The sequence below is a fragment of the Emydura macquarii genome, unplaced genomic scaffold (genome assembly GCF_026122565.2).
Source record: "Emydura macquarii macquarii isolate MOO-44397 ecotype Brisbane River unplaced genomic scaffold, CSIRO-AGI_Emac_v2 contig_2897, whole genome shotgun sequence".
Lineage (NCBI taxonomy): Eukaryota > Metazoa > Chordata > Testudines > Chelidae > Emydura > Emydura macquarii.
The window spans coordinates 37277929-37298647 of record NW_027133034.1 but is presented as its reverse complement, the minus strand read 5'-3'; the positions used below and the strand labels follow the sequence as shown (position 1 = coordinate 37298647).

The window sequence follows — 20719 nt, the reverse complement described above, 5'->3', positions numbered from 1 at the left end:
CTGAGCGCCGTCAAACAGGGAGGGCGCCGGGCTGGGCAGCCAAGTTAGTTACTAACAGCTACGCGAGTGTGGAAGGCGCGGGTGGACGGGGACTAACGGGCACGGCAGTCACAAGGCGCGTCCTGCTGTGGGGGACTCGAGGGGAGCCGGGCCCTGGGGGGGCAGGAGAGGGACTAGCGGGGCGGTTCGGGGGGCCGGCACAGGAGGCGCGTGTTGGGACGCAGCAGCCCGGGGAGAGCTCCGCTCCGCTCCTCTCCGCCCCGCCGGGGCTGAGCTGAGGGCACGGCGACACACAGCAGCGCCAGGCAGGCTCACTTACCGGCCGGGCCCCGCTCGGCTCCGTGTTTACAGCCCCAGAGACCGGGGAGCGTCAGTGACAACGTCCCGGAACCGCCGGGCCCCACATCCGGGGGCGGGGCGCGTGGGCGGGCGCCCGCAGCCGCATTAAGCAGCCGGCGGGAAAGTGGAGTTGCCGGGTCCCCGCCTGCCCATGTAGCGGCTGCGGCGGACTCAGGGGTGGGGGGCGGCGTCGGTTCTTCTACGGCCCCCGCGCCCTCCCCGAGCAGCTAGAAGGAGGGTTTGATTCCCCCTCCGCCTCGCTGTGTGAGTGTGATCTTGCGAGGGAAGGTGAGCTCTCCGGGGTGACCGAGGGTGGCCTCCCGGGTAGGGGTGGGAGCCGGGGACCCCCCCCCCGCTACACGCCCTAGGCCTAGCAATGCCATGCAAAGGGTGTACTAATAGCCACCTAGAAATGACTGGTGGAGCCTCATGGAGTACGGCAGCGGCGCTGGTTCAGCTTAATTGAAAATGCAACAGGCGCCATCTCCATTCAACAGCGTCTCCTCCTCTGCTCCACTCCTATTAAGGTTGCCCTGGGGCCCTTTCTGCTACAGCCTACCTTGCCTAGGATAACTGGTTTCACTCTGCTCCTGAACCCTGTCCCCACTGGCTGGTCTGATTCCATCTATCTGCACCTAGGGTTTTGTTTAGGGAACAGGTGGCTTCTTTCCTGCAGCAGACCTAATTGGCAGGTCTAGTTCTCTTTTTCTGAGGTGGGCAAGCTGGCACACCAAGGTGCAGAACTGGGAGCAGGTACTTCGCCTACAGCTGAGGTTCTCAGACTATGGTCTGTATAATGCTATTATCTTTAATGTACATTAATGCTACTTACTAATGATTTTTAAATGGCTGTGTTTTGTAGAATCTCAAAGAAGTATTACTCTAATAGAGTCATTTGCTTATATAGCAATACTAAGTCTTTCATTTTATCCAAAAATGGAAAAGGAATAGAAAGTTCAAATAAAACTGTACAAAGAGTTTATGTATATCCTTTGTTTCCCAAAAAAACACTTACAGATGGCAAGTACTACTCAAAAACAGAGAATCCAGCTAACAGGATTTAAGAAGGAAGAAAAGGAAGCTCTAGTTGAATTACTACTTAAACTGGACTGTGTTTTTATTGATACTGAGGTGAGCGGATACCTTCTGTTTCATTCATTAAATTCACAGAAGGAGCAAGAGGAACTAGCAGATAAAATGGAAATTTACAAACAAATAGACTGGATGATGGCCTAGATCTGAGTCTATGGTAGTAGCTAAAAATTAAAAAAAAAAAAAAAAAAAAAAAAGCCATTTCAATAACTTTTTTTTCTTTTGTTAGCAATACAGAAATTGCACACATCTTATAGCAAAACAGTTTTCCAAGAGTGAAAAGTTCTTAGCAGCTTGTGCAGCAGGTGAGTAAAAATTGGGGTATCCTCTTTAACTGTATCAGTTAAATGAACAAACGATTATGAAACAAGATGAATAAGGTTATTATCTTTGCTACTAAAGAAGACTTATGGTCACGGTTGGATTTGTTTCCTCTGCCCTTATCTCTTCCTGTTACTTGACTGAAATCAGTTAGCCAACCTTTTGGTGGGGTAAGATAATAGTTAAGGCTGAGAAGTCCTACTCAAACCATGGACACTTATACAAGTTATTTAAGAATAAAAATTATAGGAATACTTGCTGTTGGTACTATACAATTCTGACACTATACTTCACCCACACCATTAACATTTACTCTGACTGCAAATTTCTGCCTGCACAGCAAACTCCCTACAGCCAAAAGAAAAAACCCTTAATTCTGTCTTTTTACTGAAATTGGATTTCAGTTTTTACTCCTTTGTTCTTTTCATACCTATGGCCTGATTCTGAAAACCCTTACTCAAGCAATTAAAGGCTTTCAAGATGAGACCCAAAAATATCTTACAATATAGAGATGCAAGTCTTCCTGGAAGGGCTTTATAGTGTTTACAGGCTATGGGTACGGACCTAAACAGTTTTGCAATGGCAGTATATTGCTATGGTAACCATTTTGAATATCCTTGTCCTATTTTCCTTTCATCATACTTTAAATATGTATTTTTTGTATTACCACAGTGCATAGGGGCCCTAGTCATACAGCAGGAGAGCCCCATTATGCTAGATGCTGTACAGACAACAAAAAGACGTTCCGTGCCCAAGGGGATTACAATCTAAGCATAAGATAAGACCAAACAGATGGAGTGCAAGTAAACAATGAAACTGGTATCGGTCAGAACGGCAGACGGTGGACTCTGCACATTAGGCGTCAAACTTTACTTTTTCATAGGCCTCACAGCAAAGAGTTTTTGGGAAATATTTTCAGATGAATAATGAGGTAGGTTTGCAAATATTTACAGAGGGCACTTCCCAAGTGTGTGGGTCAGCATGGGAGAAAGCATAGGCAAGCAGGCAGTGGAGGCTGGCATAATGGATTGATTGGAGGTGGGCATTAACACCTCAATAGTGAATGAGAGAAAATAGGTAGGGTTGGGATAGGCCATGAGGGGCCTTGAAAGACAATACAAGCAGCTTATGTTTGATGCAATAGAGAATGGGAAGCCATTAAAGGGATTCAGAGAGGAACGACATGGTCAAAGTGATGGGCTAGGAAAGTCGGCCCCCGTGTTCTGAATGGATATGAGCAAAGAATGGTTGCATTTCTTAAAGCCACAGAGAAAGATGCTCTAGTAATTGAGACATGAGTGATGAGAGCTTAAAGGAGAGTTTTAGCTGTGTGGATGGATAAGAATGTTCTCATCTAAGGGATACATTGCATAAAAAATTAGCAAGATTTAGATTGACCTCTGGCTTCACATCCAGACTGAGTCAAAGGTGACACCAGCGTTACAGGCCTGGATGACAGGAAGGATGGTAGTGTTAGCTGCAATGATTGAGAAAGTAGCAGGGAAGGATTATGGGGGAGGAAGATTAAAGTTCTATTTTAGCCATATTTTAGCTTGGGCTGGCAGCTAGACATCCATGAGAAGATCTCAGCGGGACAGGTTGTGATTTTAGTTTGGACAGAATGGGACAACTCTAAGTTAGAAGTAGACTTGTGAATTGTCAGCATAGAGATGGCGGTTGAATTTGTGTTTGTGGATGAGATTACCCCGAGATAAAGGGGGGGGGGGGGAGGGAGAGGGAGAACCGAACCAAGGATGGAGCCCCGAGGAAACCTCACAGAAAGTTGGAGGGTGGATGAGTATTCTCCAGAGGACATGCTGAAGGAGTAATTAGAGAACCAGGAGAGAACAGAGCAGTGGTTCTCACTTTATTTACCATTGTGGGTAAATAAAGCATATGCAGCTCTCTGTGTGGATACGGCCCACATAATACATATATACTACCTTTTCGGCCCTGATGATGTCACATAGGCTGCAGGACGGAACTGGAGGAGAGGAACGCCAAATGGTGATTGTAGACAAGGGCATTTAATGAGTTTAGAGATGGAAGGAAAATGGGGCAGTAGTTTTTGTTTTGAGATGGGGAGAATAAATCATGCATGCAAGCTGGAGTTATAGTTCAGGACATCTGCACCCGTGTTTCCTTTCAGTGGTCTAGCAAGGGCAATCACTCTCAGGATGCCAGCTCCCTAGCCTGTCACCTCTCTTGGGTGGAGACCTACATTTCTCCGCCTTTTGACCAGGGAATCTCGAGGCTGCACCGTTCCCTGCCTTCATTGTGTTACTCCAGCACAGACAGGTTGCCCAAAGACACTTGTTTGTCTTCAGAGATGGTTAATAGGTGTAATTGCTACTGTTACTACCCCAGAGTTGTTTCTATGCAAGCTTACTTTATTTTCAAGGTAAGAAGTTTTACAGAGTACATACTGAAAATAATAAAAGTGCATGGATGTCAAGTTTACCAGACATAACCCCAACCCAATAGTCCTTCATGAGATGGTAGAGTTCAGGATCCTGACAAAAGGAAGGAGAACAGTAGGATATGGACCACAGACTTCAGAAAAGCAGACTTTGACTCCCTCAGGGAGCTGATGGGCAGGATTCCCTAGGAGTCTAATATGAGGGGAAAAGGAATCCAATAAAGAAACCTTATTGAGGGCACAGGAACAAACGATCCCGATGTGCAGAAAGAATAGCAAATATGGTAGGCGCCCAGCTTGGCTTAACAGAAATCTTTGGTGATCTTAAACACAAACGAAGCTTACAAGAAGTGGAAGCTTGGTCAGATGACTAGGGAGGATTATAGAAATACTGCTCAAACATGCAGGAATGAAATCAGGCCAAAGTGCAATTGGAGTTGCAGCTAGCAAGGGACTTGAAAGGGAACAACAAGGGTTGCTACAGGTATGTTACCAACAAGAGGAAGATTAGGGAAAGTGTGGGCCCCTTACAGAATGGGGGAGGCAACCTAGTGACCGAGGATGTGGAGAAAGCTGAGGTACTCAATGCCTTTTTTGCCTGTCTTCACAGACAAGGTCAGCTCCCAGACTGCTGCACTGGGCAGCACAGAATGGGGAGGAGGTGAACATCCTTCAGTGCTGAAGGAACAGGTCCAAAACTATTTAGAAAAATTGGACACACACAAGTCCATGGGTCCAGATGCAGTGCATCCTAGGGTGCTGAGGGAGTTGGCTGATGTGATTTCAGAGCCATTGGCTATTATCTTTGAAAGCTCGTGGCAATTGGGGGGAGGTCCCTAATGATTGGAAAAAGGCAAATATAGTGCCCATCTTCAAGAAAGGGAAGAAAGAGGATCCAGGGAAATACAGACCGGTGAGCCTCAACTCAATCCCTGGAAAAACCATGGAGCGGGTCCTCAAGGAATCCATTTTAAGGCACTTGGAAGAGAGGAAGGTGATCAGGAACAGTCAGCATGGATTCACCAAGGGCAAGTCATGCCTGACCAACCTGATTCTCTTCTATGAAGAGGTGACTGGCGCTGTGGGGAAAGTGGTAGATGTGATATACCTTGACTTTAGCAAAGCTTTTGATACAGTCTCCCACATTCTTATCAGCAAGTATAAGTTGGATGAATGGACTATAAAATGGATAGAGAACTGGCTAGATCATCGGGCTCAATGGGTAGTGATCAATGGCTCCATGTCTAGCTGGCAGCCGGTCACAAGTGCAGTGTCCCAGAAGTCGGTCCTGGGGCCGGTTTTGTTCAACATCTTCATTAATGATCTGGAAGATGGGTAGATTGCACCCTCAGCAAGTTTGCAGATGACCTTAAGCTAGGGGGAGTGATAGATAGGATCCAGAGGGACCTAGACAAGTTGGAGGATTGGGCCAAAAGAAATCTGAGGTTCAACAAGGACAAGTGCAGAGTCCTGCACTTAGGATGGAAGAATCCCATGCACAGCTACAGACTGGGGACCAATGAGTTAGGCAGCAGTTCTGCAGAAAAGGACCTGTGGGTTACAGTGGATAAGAAGCTGGCTATGAGTCAGCAGAGTGCCCTGGTTGCCAAGAAGGCTAATAGCATATTGGGCTGCATTAGTAGGAGCATTGCTAGCAGATCGAGGGAAGTGATTTCCCTCTATTTGGTATTGGTGAGGCTGCATTTGGAGTATTGTATCCAGTTTTGGGCCCTCCATTACAAAAAGGATGTGGACAAGTTGGCGAGAGTCTAGCGGAGGGCAACAAAAATGATTAGGGGACTGGAGCACAAGACTTATGAGGAGAGGCTGAAGGAACTAGGCTTGTTCAGTCTGCAGAAGAGAAGAGGGAGGGGGGCATTTGATAGTAGCCTTTAACTACCTGAAAGGGGGTTCCAGGGAGGATGGAGCTAGGCTGTTCTCAATGATAATAGATGACAGAACTAGGAGCAATGGTCTCAAGTTGCAGTGGGGGAGGTCTAGGTTAGATATTAGGAAAAAGTTTTTCACTAGTAGGGTAGTGAAGCACTGGAATGGGTTACCTAGGGAGGTGGTGGAACCTCCATTCTTAGAGGTTTTTAAGATGCGGCTTGACAAAACCCTCGCTGGGATTATTTAGCTGAGGTTAGTCCTGCTTTGAGTAGGGGGTTGGACTAGATGACCTCCTGCGGTCCCTTCCAACTCTAATCTTCTATGATTCCTTCAATCCCCTCCAAGGGAATTCCTTGGGGTTACTAGTTCATCACAGCTCAGAACAAGCTCCTTAGTCTTGAAACCTCAGTCCTAATCCTTCCAAGCCTACTATCTTAAGGATGGGGGGTCCTCCATGGACCAGGGTTCTTGTCCATTTGCTAGATCAGGAAGAAGGTCCTGAACCAGTTTAAAATCAGGGTATTTATCCAGATTTTTTTTTTTTTTGGCCCCCCCCCCCCCCCCCCTCGTGGTCCCTGGAGAATCTACCCTGTAGTGGTGATATAGGTAGCTCTGCAATGGGCGTGGTTTCAAAGGCTTGATAACAGAGGAAGTACATTAGCATCCCCCCTCCCTACTAGAGAAGGTACATGCAATGCCACAAGCGCGCGCGCGCACACACACACACACACACACACACACACACACATTGTGTTAAATACAATGTACTGCAAAGGTATTAACCCTAGTTTGGTAAGATTTAATTCAATAAAATTAACCTTAATTCTGTGAAGTTTCTTTAGAGTATGATACAATGTCATACCAGTCTTGAAAGTCAAGCTGTGACAGACTGACAAGGCTAACAAGCTATACGTCAATATGCTAAATCTGTATTTACTGATAATTGTTGTTCAGTTGTATAGGCATTTAAATGACAGTGAGAGACACCTTTTTGAAAATTCTATTATTTCATGACAATTGGCTATATGTGGGTGGATCCTGGCATCCCAGCAGAGCCCTACTGAAGTTAGGGCCATAGAATTTAGACCCTGAGCCTGCAGCAAATTCCATGTCTGCACAAACAGCTAAAGTTCTACTTGTGCTGGTGTTCCTTGAAGGATTGGGGCTTTAAAGAGAGGTTAAATGATTTGCTTGAAGCCACAGAGAGAACTGGTGTCCGAGTCGGGATTAAGACTCTGGATTTTCTGACTTGGTTCAGTGTCTAGATGGCATAATCTCCTCCAAAGGTGCAGGCACTCAAACCAAATTATTTTTGTAAACAGGATTATTACTTCCAGGTAGGATCAAGCAGAAGAGAAAGTGGGTCCATGAAAAAGAAAATCCCTATTAAAGCACATTTTCAGTAGTAAACCCAAACTACTAGCCATATTCAAAGTATGAGCATGTATTCATATGCTTTAACATTTCATATTAAAGCCCTTTATCTATATTTAAATGAACTTTAAAACCAGTGCTCTGCAGCAGCAGCAGATTCATGTGGTTATGATGTGGCAGAGAATGGACTTCCATCTTGAACCGTCCCTTACAAGTCATCTTCCTTCATCAAGAGAATCCGTATGGGAGAAATCAGGCTTCTTATATCCTTCAAAATTGCATCTTACCACCTAATTTGAGACTGATCTTGTGCTCTGCTTCCTTTCGCCTGACCTCTGTAAACTTTCTGTAGAAGCATACCTTCTTCTCCATGTTGGACATGACCCCATGCCTACAGACTTTTTGTTGTTAATTGATGAGAGACTGCGATTTACTGGGATCATCCAAATAGCTCCTCATTTGTGACCAAATAATATTGAAAAAACTGTTTAAAAACTTACATCATATTCTTAACATTCACTCATTTTAACAGCCATATTTGTGCTCTATATAACAATGTTGTCATCCCCGCATTAGTAGTCATACAGACATTGTCACCTAAACAGAGGCTATTGATGCTGAATGCCATTCATGCAAGACTGATGCAACATGTGACTCCTTCAGTTATAGAACATCTTGTGGTCAACCAGCTACCCAGATAGTAATGACATCAAATGGGAGAACAGTTTTATCTATCTACCTTCAGTGTTTCCATTTTACAGGAGGCATGCAAAACTTCAGTTTTATAAGCAATGATCTTAAGTCTCAGTTTCTGCAGTTTGGTGGGGCTTTTCCTGCATTAGCTGGAGTTGGTCAGCAATGTTTACAAGTAAGGCAATATCATCCACATACCAGAAATCCTAAAGATGAATCTTCAGATTTCACACCTTCTACTTTGGCCTCCATCAGCTTTATCCGTTTTATAACATTAAATAATGTGGGAGCAACATCCCTCAAATACTCTTGTTTCTACTGAAAAAAAGTCTTAATACAACCACTGACCCTCACAACTAAATGTACCGTGTTAGAATTCTTCCAGTAGACACACTATATCCTCTCACTCACTCTGGTGTAGCAGTAACCACAGTGCTGATTGATGCACTGATTCAAAAAGTGGCTGCAAAAAAGTCTCGGTGAACACATTAACTTCCTTTTTGCCGCTTTAGTCATTTTTCAGTAACATTCCACAAGGCAAATGTAGTATGGATTGTAGATCAACCTGTACAGAGGCCATGTTGTTTCAACCCTAAAATGACAGGCAACCAATATTTCAGTCTGTTCAGTAGTCTGATCATCAACATCTTCCCTGGAACTGACAGCGGGGTTATTCCCCTATACCTTGCTCAAGTTGGTCATGCTCTCTTTTTAAAAGAAGGGATGATGTAGCCCCTTTTCCAATCTTCTGGAATGTTACCAGTTTCCCTAACTTTTAAAGGGACTATGAAGCCAGTGAACTAAATCCATACCTACACTCTTTTTAGCAGTTTTGCAGAAGTGTTAAGGCCATATGCTTTAATTTTCTAATTGTGTGACTGCATATCACTTCCAATAATGTCGCTAGCCTATTTTCTGCTGGGTTAATTTTTGGCATAAATTGTAGTTTACATCTTGGTGGGGAGCTGTTGATTAATTAAGAAAAATGTTCACACCAACCCTTACATTGTACATCAATATTCTGGCAATATTTTCCATTTTTGTCCTTAAATGGTAGACATCACGGGAATGGATATCTTGTTAGGACATTCACAGTCTCAAAGATGCATTTCAGGTAGTGTCTGAGATTTCCTCAATGCACTGCTTTGTATTCTTCCACCATTAATTATGATCAGTCTGACAGGCCCTCCTGACTGCTTATTCAAATAATTTCTTTTCCTCTGTTGTCCATTTCCTCTTCTCTTCACTCTTCTGATCTTCCAGTACATTTATTCTATACTGTGACTTTTTTCTCTCTCATAATTTGGTATCATCTGTAATCCAGCGCTGCTTTTTCATGCTCCTAGTTCTCCAGCAGTCTCTGAAATAGAATCCAGAAACGAAGTTTACTCTTCCTTTGCAGTAGACAGCTGGTCATCCAATATAGAATATTTGTTGGAAATTGGAAGCTTATAAGCACTGAAGCATTTTGATGCAGTAGGTAACAGTCTCTGAAACTTGATTTAGTGGAACATCATTGTTGCTATTAGTAGTCGATCAGATTCTAGAGCTAGATCAGCACTTCTGAATATACTTACATCCTGGATGAGTTTAATCAAGCATTTCTGATCTAGTATGTGATCTAACGTTACATTGTTGCCAGACATGTATACTTACGGCAATTCCTTTGATGAAACCAGGTAGCATTAAAAATAGTCCAAATGTTGAAGCAAATGCTAATAGGGACACACCATTATCTGATCTTACAGTAAGTTGTGTGGTCCCAGTACCAGTTCAAATCTAGATGTCTCATGACCAGTTCTTGTTTGTATTTCCTAAGATGACAAAGGTTTTCCTAATATGGAACTATTGTTGCTGCCATGGTGTTCTTATGTGGTGACAAGGAGCGAAGTGGTCCACAAAAACATGCTGTGTTAAAATAGGGTTTACGCTAGGAAAAAGTTTTGACCATACTTAATGTACCTGTTCGCATTTGGGGAATAATCATTTTAGGAATCCTAACTCCAGATAATTTCTGGTGAATGCCAGGAAAATTACTATAAAGGAGTTACTCATAATTCATTTCCAGTACCATTGCTGTGGGAAAAGGGCAGTTTGCCCATGCTTGAGGTATGGCCCAGACACACCAGCAGGCCTATGTTGCTGTGCAGCAGCATGTGATAATCTTTCTGGTGCTGTCTGATGCTGCAGCTGCTTCTCTTCCTGTTCCTTGTTCTCAGCCTTAGAAAAAAGTGGAGGGCTAGAAAGAATTTACAAGTTTGCTATAGTTTCTACATTTCTCTAATCTTTTTAAATACCAAGTACAAAGCTGTGTCCAGTGTGATGGTACCTTCCAGTTTTGATTCTGCATTCTTTAGTGTCACACAGACCCAGACTATTTTATGCCTTAATCTCTATCAGTTTGATTATTATATATTCTAAAACCTAAACATGCTTGGTACACCATTTTGACATGAATTAAACTATAGATTTGTACTAAATGTTTAGAAAATTGCTATATAAACCGATTGCATAGTAGTCTACAAATCAGAAATTATATAACTAAGATCTGTAGCACAGACCTAATAAAAATGACTTGATAACTGTCTCAAAGTGAAATGTACATATATTAAAAATCACTATTACGGGTGATGTCAACATCTTAAGCCACAAGAGAGGACTTTTCACTAAAGGTTAATAGTCATCTGTCTTTGAGGTATCTTAGCAAGTTAAGCCTTGAGAAAGGGGACAGGGCACCTACTTTCCAATGGTACTTAAGTTTTGTAAGTGTCTGTTAACATAATTTAAAAAACCTCAATGCATTCAGAATATTTTTTTTAACTGCTTCAAGCTCGGAGCATAATGGATGAATTTAAAATGGGGTGAAAAATTATGCGTTACTGAAATCTTAAATTAAGGGCAAATCCCACTCCATTCATCACCAAGCATTAATAAAAGGTATTTGTTAAAGCATTTCTTATTGGGGTAGGAATGATGGAATCCTTCTCTCAATTTACAGAGTGCCAGTGGAGCTGTTCAGTGGTGATTATTGCATCTCTTCTATTAATGGATCTTCATAGTTATGTATGCACTGCCGGTACTTCTGCTCTCTCCAACATGGAACCCTCCTCTGTACTGTGCAGAATGTGTGTGGAGGCTCCAGAGCGGTGTTACCACTTCCCCAACAGGCTCTCCAAAGCTAGCCTGCCTCTGTAGCAGAATCATATTTGTTCTGCAACCACTTAGGTACTACACTTTCTCTGGGGGAAGGTCAGGGCCATAGTGTAGTTTCAGAAAATACTTGCATGTGCGAGAGCATTGCTGAGCTCATGTTTTCCTTTGAAAAATATAATAGGGTGCAACCTAAATGAAGCTACAGAAATTCAGAGTGAGCACACAAATTAGCCATTGCTACTTCCGCTATTAGTGTTTTGGGTATGAGTCAAAGCTGTTGTGTCCAGATATGGTAAGCCATTAGAATTACAAAAATACAATGGCATTCAAAGATATGACCAATGTAGGCTTGCTGACTATTTTCACCACTTACATGGAGAGGTGCATGTTTCCAGTGCAATTCTTTATTTAAGCCATTGTAAACCTAAGACACTTACTCAACAAAGTTTATAGCACTGATTTTTTTATTATTCTTTATGGAAGTCTAAAGATATGCTTTTAGCATATAGAGAGGTTGTATTTTTTAGTGTCTGTAAAGGATAAAGTGATGCAAAACTGCATTTTGGCCCTGTTACTAAGTGTTACCACCATTAGTTCATATTCACACTCTATATCTTCTAAAGAACACTAAGAATGTTTTCTCTCTTATATAGTGTTACCCCAAATCATTCACTAGTAATGGCCAATATTGCCCTTCTGGTTGGTTTGGGGGAGCGGGTGCATCTCCACTACCTTTTTTGGTAAAACTGTAATGACTCCTATTAGATTCAGTAGATTCTAATTCCCTTCAGTATTTATCTACACCTTGAGATTTCCAACAACAATACCAATGTTGATGGATTTTTTTTTTTTTTTAATTATGTGGAATTTGAGTAAGAATTGGTGATCAAGTTTCTTAATCTATAGGTTATGCACAGAGCACCTCATTGTCTTTTCATTAGATGTCTGCTGGCACCCAGTACTAGCACCTATAGAAATATGCTTCAGTGCAGGAGCACAGATGGTTTTACCAGTCAACCATGCTGTTCTAAGAACTTGATTAGGATTACATAATTAGTCAATTTCATTTAATGTATGCTACAAGCAGTATTTCAATACAGGAAGACCATACCTCCTGATCTGAACCTGAAAGAACAGAGATATTTAGAAAAGAGGGAAGATCATTACATACAGAAGAAGAGAGAGGCAGAAGAGGTGAGGCCAAAGGGGAGAGAAGGATGTAGAAAGGAGAGAGACTACTAGAATACGAGTCTAAAATCATTTCTCCCTAATATTGGTATCCACTAAACTTACACAACTAGAATGTTTAGACTTTCATAGTTTAGAAACTGACTATGCTTTGCTTTTAGTATGCTAAAAATTTAGACAGTTTTGTTAGCCGGTGGTTCAGGGGTATTTATGGCTTCCAGTAAGAAGCCAGCATGGGATGCCTTAATTTGCAACATCCAAACTGATTTTTCATAGAGGTGATTTGACAGGGTTGTTGCATTTTCTCTAAGTGCATAGAATGTCTGTTCATAGTCAGGAAGTCTATTGTGCAGTATATTGTAAAGCATTATAAAAGATTACTAAGGCTAAGCGGATACTGGACAAGAGACACAGGAGCAAAATCTAGATGGGCAAATTAATGTCATGATCTTTGGCCCTGGATTATTTTCCTCTGGAAGAGCTAAGAGGATACTATGTCATTAGAAGAAAGCAAAAGCACCATGCTTTCTGACTGCAATTTCTGATCTTAAAATATTAGAAAAGGAGAACTTTGAGTAGAAAGAAAAATTGTTGAAATGTTACTTAAAGCTGTAATGTGGTATTTGAATGAGAGAGCTTGAAGTTAATTTTATATTTGATCTTCATTGGCCATTTGTCTGTACAAAAATTCTTTTGTGGCTGACAGTTCATTTGCTTTCTAGGAAAGTGGATACTAACTAAGGACTACATAATTAATAGTGTTGAAAGTGGCAGATGGCTTGATGAAACAACTTATGAATGGGGATATAAAATTGAAAAAGACTCCCATTATTCACCTCAAATGCAATCTGCACCTAAAAGATGGCGCGAAGAACTAACATGCTCTGGTGCTCTAGGGGCCTTCCACAGATGGAAAGTTGTCCTCCTTATTAAAGAAGGTGATAAACGAAGAGATTCTATCACAAGGTAGGGTGATGCTACTTAAAGTTGAAGTAATTAATGATAAAATAGTTGATGGCTGAATTACATGATTGTTCTCCCTCTCCTATCCCAATTAATTTGGTCCACAACTCCCAGTGCTTTAGTCTCTGCGTGTCATGCTGTTCCAACTATTCTAAATACATAGAACAGTAAAAATTGCTGTTTCCTCTTCCAGTTTAGTTTCTGTTGGCTTAATACTATTAGCACATTGACTATCGCACTTAAGGTTTTATGCATATTTTAAATTTAATTGCCTAGGAAGACTTCCTCTGGCCTCCGTCCCTGATTTTTTTCATAGCCATCTCCTCCGAGTGCACGCTCATTAGCAGCATTCCTTTGTTTTTCTGTGGTACCTAAATGGAGTGTCCAGAGACTTGTGTAAAGTCAGTGAAGCTTTCTTAGCCTGTATGCTACATTCTACCCATGTATCTAGCACTTTAACTTTGATAAATGTGTAGCTATGAAAATACCATTAAACTGTTCCATTACTATAGTATTTAAAATAAGTGTCTAGTTCTGTATTTTTTCCTCCTCACTATGTTTGATTCCCCCCCCCCCTCCCTCCCCTCCAAACTGTAGTACCTAAATGCTCATGTTGAACTTGGAGAGGCAGTGGGTGTGAAAAGGGCAAGGAATACAGTTAGATTTGTGGTGGTCTCAACCACCCCCCCTTTTCTCTGGGATGTCTTATCACTTGTCAATCTTAGAGGAAAACAAGACGCTCTCCTATGGCAAGAGTAAAATATGCTCTGTACGTTTAGTGTAGCTGGACACATTATAAAGCCATATTCTGATTTGGCTTGGGCCTTTCTTCATGTCACACTGATGCAGCAGCTCCCCAGTAGTACACTGCTGCAGCCTCAATTGGAAAAAAAACAAAAACAAAAAACCACACAAACTGATTCCCATCATGTTAAATAGGGAAGATTCAAAAGGGAGGGGACAAAGATGATTAATGAAGGGATAGGAGGAAAAGGAACTGAAGGAGAAAGTGAGTTTAATAGTGCTGAGCTAGGCTTTCAGGATCTCTAGCCACTTCTATCCCACTTTCTGTTTTAAAACAAATTTGATCTTTAATATTTTAAGACTTAGTTCTGAGGTGCAGATATTTTAAAGTGGCCATTGGACCACATCCTGCTGCTAACAGGGCAGCTAGGCTTCTGAAGTATAGGAGTGGGTGAGAAGAGATCTTACTGCTCAAATAAACCTTCTACTACAAAATTTTCTAGTAGAATATAGTGCCTAATACTTGCTCCTCCTGTTCATAAATGTTATTTTTAAATTAAAACGTAACCTCATTTCAATAGCCAATTAAGCTATTAGTGCAACAGGTGGTATTTGTTGCACTACTTGAGTGATTGAAAGAATTGTGCCTTCAGCCTCATGCCTCACAATACATGAAATACCTTTCAAAAGTTTTATATGTATCTTGTGACTTACTGCTACGTTATCAGGATATGCTAAAGACTCTCCCTTTCTTACACTAAGCAAGTTTTATTTCAGGTTCAAGCATTTGAAGCAGGGAAAAAAAAATACAAGTTGGAAAATATTCTAAGTTTTGTAAACCAACTCCTTGAAATTGCCTATATTATAGTAGTTGAAGTGATTTGATTGAAGAGGTTTTGTAGACCTAAATGTATGTACTGTTTTATATTAGGTAGTGAACAAAGGCTTTGAGATCAAAGCCTCCTATACACTAGGCCTAGATGTAGATAGGGGCCCTGCCTTGAAAAGTTTATATTCTAAAAAGACAAACAGTATAAAAAGGTGGTGGTGGAGACACTACAGTGTTATATACACATACCTGTCTTTTTTTTTTTTCTCCTCTCCAGGATGAGGGGTAAGGAGGCAGGGAGAAATTAGGATAGATCAATACTCTTGCTGCAATTATAATACTTGGGTGGGAGGAGGGTAGATGGATTTCAAATATGACAGGTATGAGGATATGATACTATGTAGTATTTCATCCTTTTTATACACTTCTTTTTATAATATAAAAGGAATACTTATAGGGATTTAAAGGAGAGGGTAGTAGCCTGTTTGCAGAAGGGGTTTTCAGGACTGTAGCTTTCTCCAAGCCATTTTCTAAAGCAGATTGAAGTCCAACTTAATTTTGTATTTGTGATCCAATGGCATTTAACAGCAGGTTCCTCTCTCAAATGACTCTCTACAGATTAAACCATAGAGATCTGAAAACCCCAGCTTCTGCTCAAATGAGACCATCGTAATTCCCCTCAGGACAAAACCAAATATATTCTTCTTATACGGCCTAAGCTCTTTACAGGTCTGTTGTAGCTCTCTAAAACTACCCCAAGATACAGGCCATAACCACCACTGGTCTCTTCTCCTCAGGTTCTTTTCATCCTCACATTTCAGTATTAACTAGATTAACTAGGTTACTGCTAAAGTGAAGTCTTCTTGTAAGTGGGTTGTCAGCCTGCATCCAGAAGTTGTGGGGTATGGCCCCATTCCAAAAGATAACCATTAACATCTAGTTTATTAAGTTGTATACAATTTATCCTTTCTTGGCAGGGGGAAATTGAGCTGTCCTGTGCTCTTCTCCTCCTCAAGGTCAGCAAAATGTTTAAAGTGTTGCCTTAATGGCAGAGGCTATAAACTAACCAATTTCCTTCTTGGCAGGGAAAGTAAACAGCTACTAGCCCTGACACATGGCTTTAGAGCATTCCACTACAAGTTATTGTTCCACTTCCTCTTTCTTTGTTGTAGTCCCAGTAAGAGACAGTGGTCTACCTCTCTTTCTAGGCTTGCCAGCTAAGATGTTCTTTACAGAATGGGACAGACTTTCATCCCTCATTTTCAGTACAGGGTACTGTACACATCCTGTGGCACTTCTGAAAGACATTCTGTTCTTTCACTGAAATCTTAACCTGGTTCTAAAAAATCCCTATTTGTTAAGAAAAGTAATCTTTAATAGCAGTTACATCAGCAAGACAAATGAACTGGGAAGTGTGTGCATTAGGAATCTATTTTTTTCAAGACATTACCACACAGCAACATGGGCATCCCGTTATTTATGCAACAAGCATTGCAAGATAGATATTTTGCCTTTTGAAAACATAGCTTTCAGACAAATGTCCTACAGGCCACAACAACATTTTTAAAGGATTCTCTGTCACAATACTTAATACTACTGTTTGTTTTTTCTTCTCTGCTTTTCTTCAGTTATGGTTAACCTAACTGGTGGATGTATATGTAGGTGAGGCCAGGACACCTGTTCATCTATAAACGGTTTTTTCTTGTACATGCATCCACCAATTTAGAAGACTCCTTTTTCCTTCTCTTCCCCTCTGTTACTTGTCATCTTTTCTTAGAAATATAAGTTGCAGGAGTGCACCTCTGGAAGTTTGTGTATGGAGAATAATTACATGTATTGGGCCAGAAATATTAACTGAGCTATCTGTGTATTACATAAGGTCGGACTAACTAACTAACTGCAGGAATGACTCCAGAGCAGTACAGTATAGGTATATCTTAAAGTTCCAATTTACAGGTAAAGGAAATAATGTCCCATTTTTAGTAAATCCCTACAATGCATGACAAGCCTTTTTTAGATAAAGATCCACTAATTATCTTGAGAGATATAGCAATAAACCATAGGTACTTTAATACTAAATTTGATCTTTATAAAAAATGCATTTTTAGAAGTTTCCTAAAAAATGAAGGAAATTAGTATTCTATTCTAAACTGAGAAGACAGTTCTGTCTAGTTGGGTTACCTACTTATCTCTGGACTCTGAAGTGCTCAGTTAATCTGCTAAATAAGGAAGTGTGATGTCATACCTGCCCATTTTATGTTAATTTTGTGTTCATTGTAGCTTGAGAATTAAACTTAAAACTAAACTTACAGTAATTACATATTAAAATATTTATTTTTTAGAGTTCTAGAAGCTGGAAAGGCAGTTGTATATCCACCACAAAAGGCAATGAGAGCTATTACTCATGTATTCACTGATAACAAAAATGTCACCACAGAAAGAGAGAAACATCTCTTTGAGGCTCCATATTATCCTGTGCAATATATAGGAGATTATCTTTTTGAGGTAAGTAAAATAAATATTCTTAACTGAAATTAATGCTTCATTAATAGTGCTGTCACCCTGTCAAAGTTGCAATATGTTCTAATCAATAAACAATAGTGAAAGGGATGCCATCAACTTAATTTTTTTAAATTCTAAGGTTTTTTAAAATTCTGGTCACCTTTTAAATAGCTAATTTTTTTTTTAAGTGTAATTGAGAAGATTGTGTTATACAGGTTCTCATCTGCTTTTGGCTGGGTCGGATAGTAATACCACCAAGCAGGAATGCCTCACTTTCCCCGCTTTCTCTGTGCACACACCTGCCTACTGTCTCTTCAATTGCTGCTTATTCATTGCCATTACTTGTAAACAGACTATTACAGAGCTACAGGCATACTCTCTGAGCAGTTCATGAAAGCTATGCAACTGACTGAACAGTGAAACTAACTGTTCACAAAATGCTAAATGAAAACTATTTTTACCTATAGTTCTGGTGCCAAGTACTAAAATGTCAAATGGAAATGGATTTTTTTTTTTAAGTCCAACAAGGTCTACTTAACTGCATTAAAACTGTACCTTCACATTTCAAAATCAGTCTAGTGATTTCCTCCCCTCTTCCCCCTTACTCATAAATTACCCTGCATTTTCATCCAGATATTACAAATATGGTCAAATGTCTACACTACAAGAATGAGAATAGCATAACTATGTTGGAAAAACCTTGTGGTGTAGGCACAGCCCACAGCAACAGAAGGGGGTTTTTCCGTTGCTGTAGGAACACCACCTCCTTGAGCAAAAGTACCTAGGTTTATGGAAGCATTCTGGGGTTAGATTAGCATGGCTACAGAGCTTGGGGGTGTGGATTTTTCATGTCTGAGTGCCACAGCTATTTCAAGCTAAATTTTAAGTGTAGAGCAGGCCTTAGTCTGCTTTCAGTTTCTGCTCTGTAACTCTGGCCGGAGAATGTGTAGTTGTGAACATGATATATTTGAATCTTGCTCCCATGGAGACTAATGGTAGAACTTCCCTTTTAAATTTCAATATAGCTGGATACAGTCTGGACTTCTGCAGGAAGGAGTGTTCCATGCTGACTTGCATTGATCCTATAGTCAAGTTTAGGATCTGCCTTAATTGTCCTGAGCAGTCCTTTTTGGCCAGGGAAAAATTGTGGCTGTAGCGTGAGGTTTAGAGAAACGTTATGTGTAAGAAAAAAAGGATATGGAATATTTCCATGCTAAAAATCTAGTTTGGTATTAATATGCAACCCTACAATAACAAATCAGCATGCAATAGAGAGATTCTGTTAAGAGAACTTTAGAATATGGTTCTAAGCTGCGAAATGCTTAGATTCTGTTTGTTAAAATCACAAATAAATAGAGGACAGGTATAGGTAAAAGACTCAGTTTAAGGTCTAATAACAACCTTAACTGAGACTACTTTGAGTAGCTTGTTCATATTCACACTTTTGGAATAGCAGTGCCTGTTGGAGCATTCTTCCCCCCCTCTGGCCTCTCCCCTCTGTTGCATTTTGAGGACAAAACTATAAAAAGGGGTGCTGTACTCCAGCTGCTTCTGTTACTTCTAATTGTGACAGCAAACTGACCAGGAAACTCACTGGGTTTTTCTGACCTGACTTCATTGGAACGGATTGATCTCAGTGCTACCTTAGCTATCTAGTTATACAATCAGTCTGGTTATGTTATCAATGTTTCTGAACTGTTGGAACTGGAGTTCTTTGACGCTACCACTGCACATGCACATTCCCCACTCTCCTTCCGCAAATGAAGTTAGGACTCGGAGGGGATGTGAGGGAGTGGTGGAAGGAACTGAGACACCTGGAGCACAGTGCACTTCAATAGCCTCAACCTTAGAACATTCAAGAACAGCAAAGGGTGGGAGAAGGGCACAAGAGCACTCTTGAACACTGCTACTAGAAGGTTCTGTCTGTGCATCCCAGGAGTGTGCATGTGCAGTAGTCAGATTAAAGAACTCCACTTACAGGCAAGTAACCTTTGTTTTATCTACTTGTTTTTGTCTGAATCTTATCCTCAAAACACTGTAACTGTTACTAAAATTACTTGATTTTGACATTGTAATGCTATCTCCACACGTTTGAACTGAAATCATTTTGCTTGATCTTGACATTGAGATATCTACACATTTATCTCATTTTGCCATCATGGTCTAAAGTCATACCAGGTTTTTCAGAATTTTGCATTAAAGCTGCCTATGGGATGATCATTAGGAACTCAGTTTCCTCAATTGTTTGGCACTGTGGCAAATCAGCAAAGTACATAAATATGTGCTTAGCATAGAGCATATGAGTAGTCCCACAGAAGCCACTAAGACTTCTCCCATGCTTAAAGTTAAGCATAGCTTTGAGCACTTTGTTGCTGTAGCAGGGATGGTACCTCAAAAGCAGCCACTCATGGCAGGGCATAGCCCTGCAGGCACCCTATCTTCAGTGCCCAATAACTTTCCACAGTCTGAAGTATTTAAAACAAGAATACCCTTCTGGAGTCTAACGTATTAAATCTTTCCACAGTTTCCAGTGGCCCTCCAGGCCCAAATCCTTTCCTTTTGGCTAAGGGATTACACAGCTTGCCTCCCAAGGCTTGTGTTGCGTTTCTCCCTGTTCCCTCCACCAGTTCCACCTGAGCTGGCAACACCCTTTCAAGAAACAGAACTAAAAACAAAACCTTCATAACAGTCCTTCCTCCATGCATCTCTGCTGGGGTGCAGTCTTCCTGCCTCCCTCCACAGCTTGCAGGCCAGGACACACCACCATACCTGTCTCACCCTGTAGCTCAGGGGCTCCTGCAAGAACTTCCTGCTCTCTGAATCTCCTCCTCTGATGAGGAAAGAGACACCTTATGTACTACTTTCTTTCCCAGACCTTGTTGTAATTGGCTGAGAGAGAGGGGAGCTTTGCACCACCCATGCCACAAGATCCCAGTCCCTTAAAGATACAGTTGCCTTGGTTTCCCTAGACTCTTAACTATTGTTGCATCACCACTTATTCTTCCCCAGTGTCTGCTCCAGAGCTCCTGGAACAGGATTTGGTTGGCTGGAGTCCCCTCTATCTCTTAAAATGGGCAAACCACTCTGTTACAGCTGAATTAGCACTATAATTCTCAGCACCTTGCAAGATTGATCCCTAGGTTGTTGTTCCCTCAAAGTGAATGTCAGATTTAAATAGTGACAAAATAAGAAGGAATGCAGCCGGATCTGTA

At 41.2% G+C, this 20719-nt stretch overlaps 1 protein-coding gene and 1 long non-coding RNA gene across 4 annotated transcripts in view; one reads left to right on the top strand and one right to left on the bottom strand.

The window, feature by feature from the left end:
- The first annotated feature begins 487 nt into the window (after positions 1 to 487).
- The window catches only part of SLF1 (SMC5-SMC6 complex localization factor 1), a 61440-nt gene continuing 41208 nt past the window's right edge, over positions 488 to 20719 (top strand). Inside the window, exons 1-6 of one of the 3 annotated variants that reach the window (XM_067568923.1) lie at positions 1416 to 1470; positions 1661 to 1736; positions 11127 to 11353; positions 12382 to 12475; positions 13192 to 13435; positions 17348 to 17510. In XM_067568923.1, coding sequence (XP_067425024.1) covers positions 13311 to 13435; positions 17348 to 17510 — 288 coding nt within the window. In that variant the 5' untranslated portion in view covers positions 1416 to 1470; positions 1661 to 1736; positions 11127 to 11353; positions 12382 to 12475; positions 13192 to 13310. Of the gene's footprint in view, positions 628 to 1070; positions 1127 to 1356; positions 1471 to 1660; positions 1737 to 11126; positions 11354 to 12381; positions 12476 to 13191; positions 13436 to 17347; positions 17511 to 20719 lie in introns of those variants that run through there. The other 2 variants (XM_067568922.1, XM_067568921.1) reach the window with 2 other exon arrangements.
- LOC137166988 (uncharacterized) lies at positions 7923 to 20317 on the bottom strand. The gene is made up of 2 exons (XR_010923908.1): positions 20186 to 20317; positions 7923 to 9488 (listed from the first exon to the last, which is right to left on the bottom strand). It is a non-coding gene; the product is annotated as an uncharacterized lncRNA (long non-coding RNA).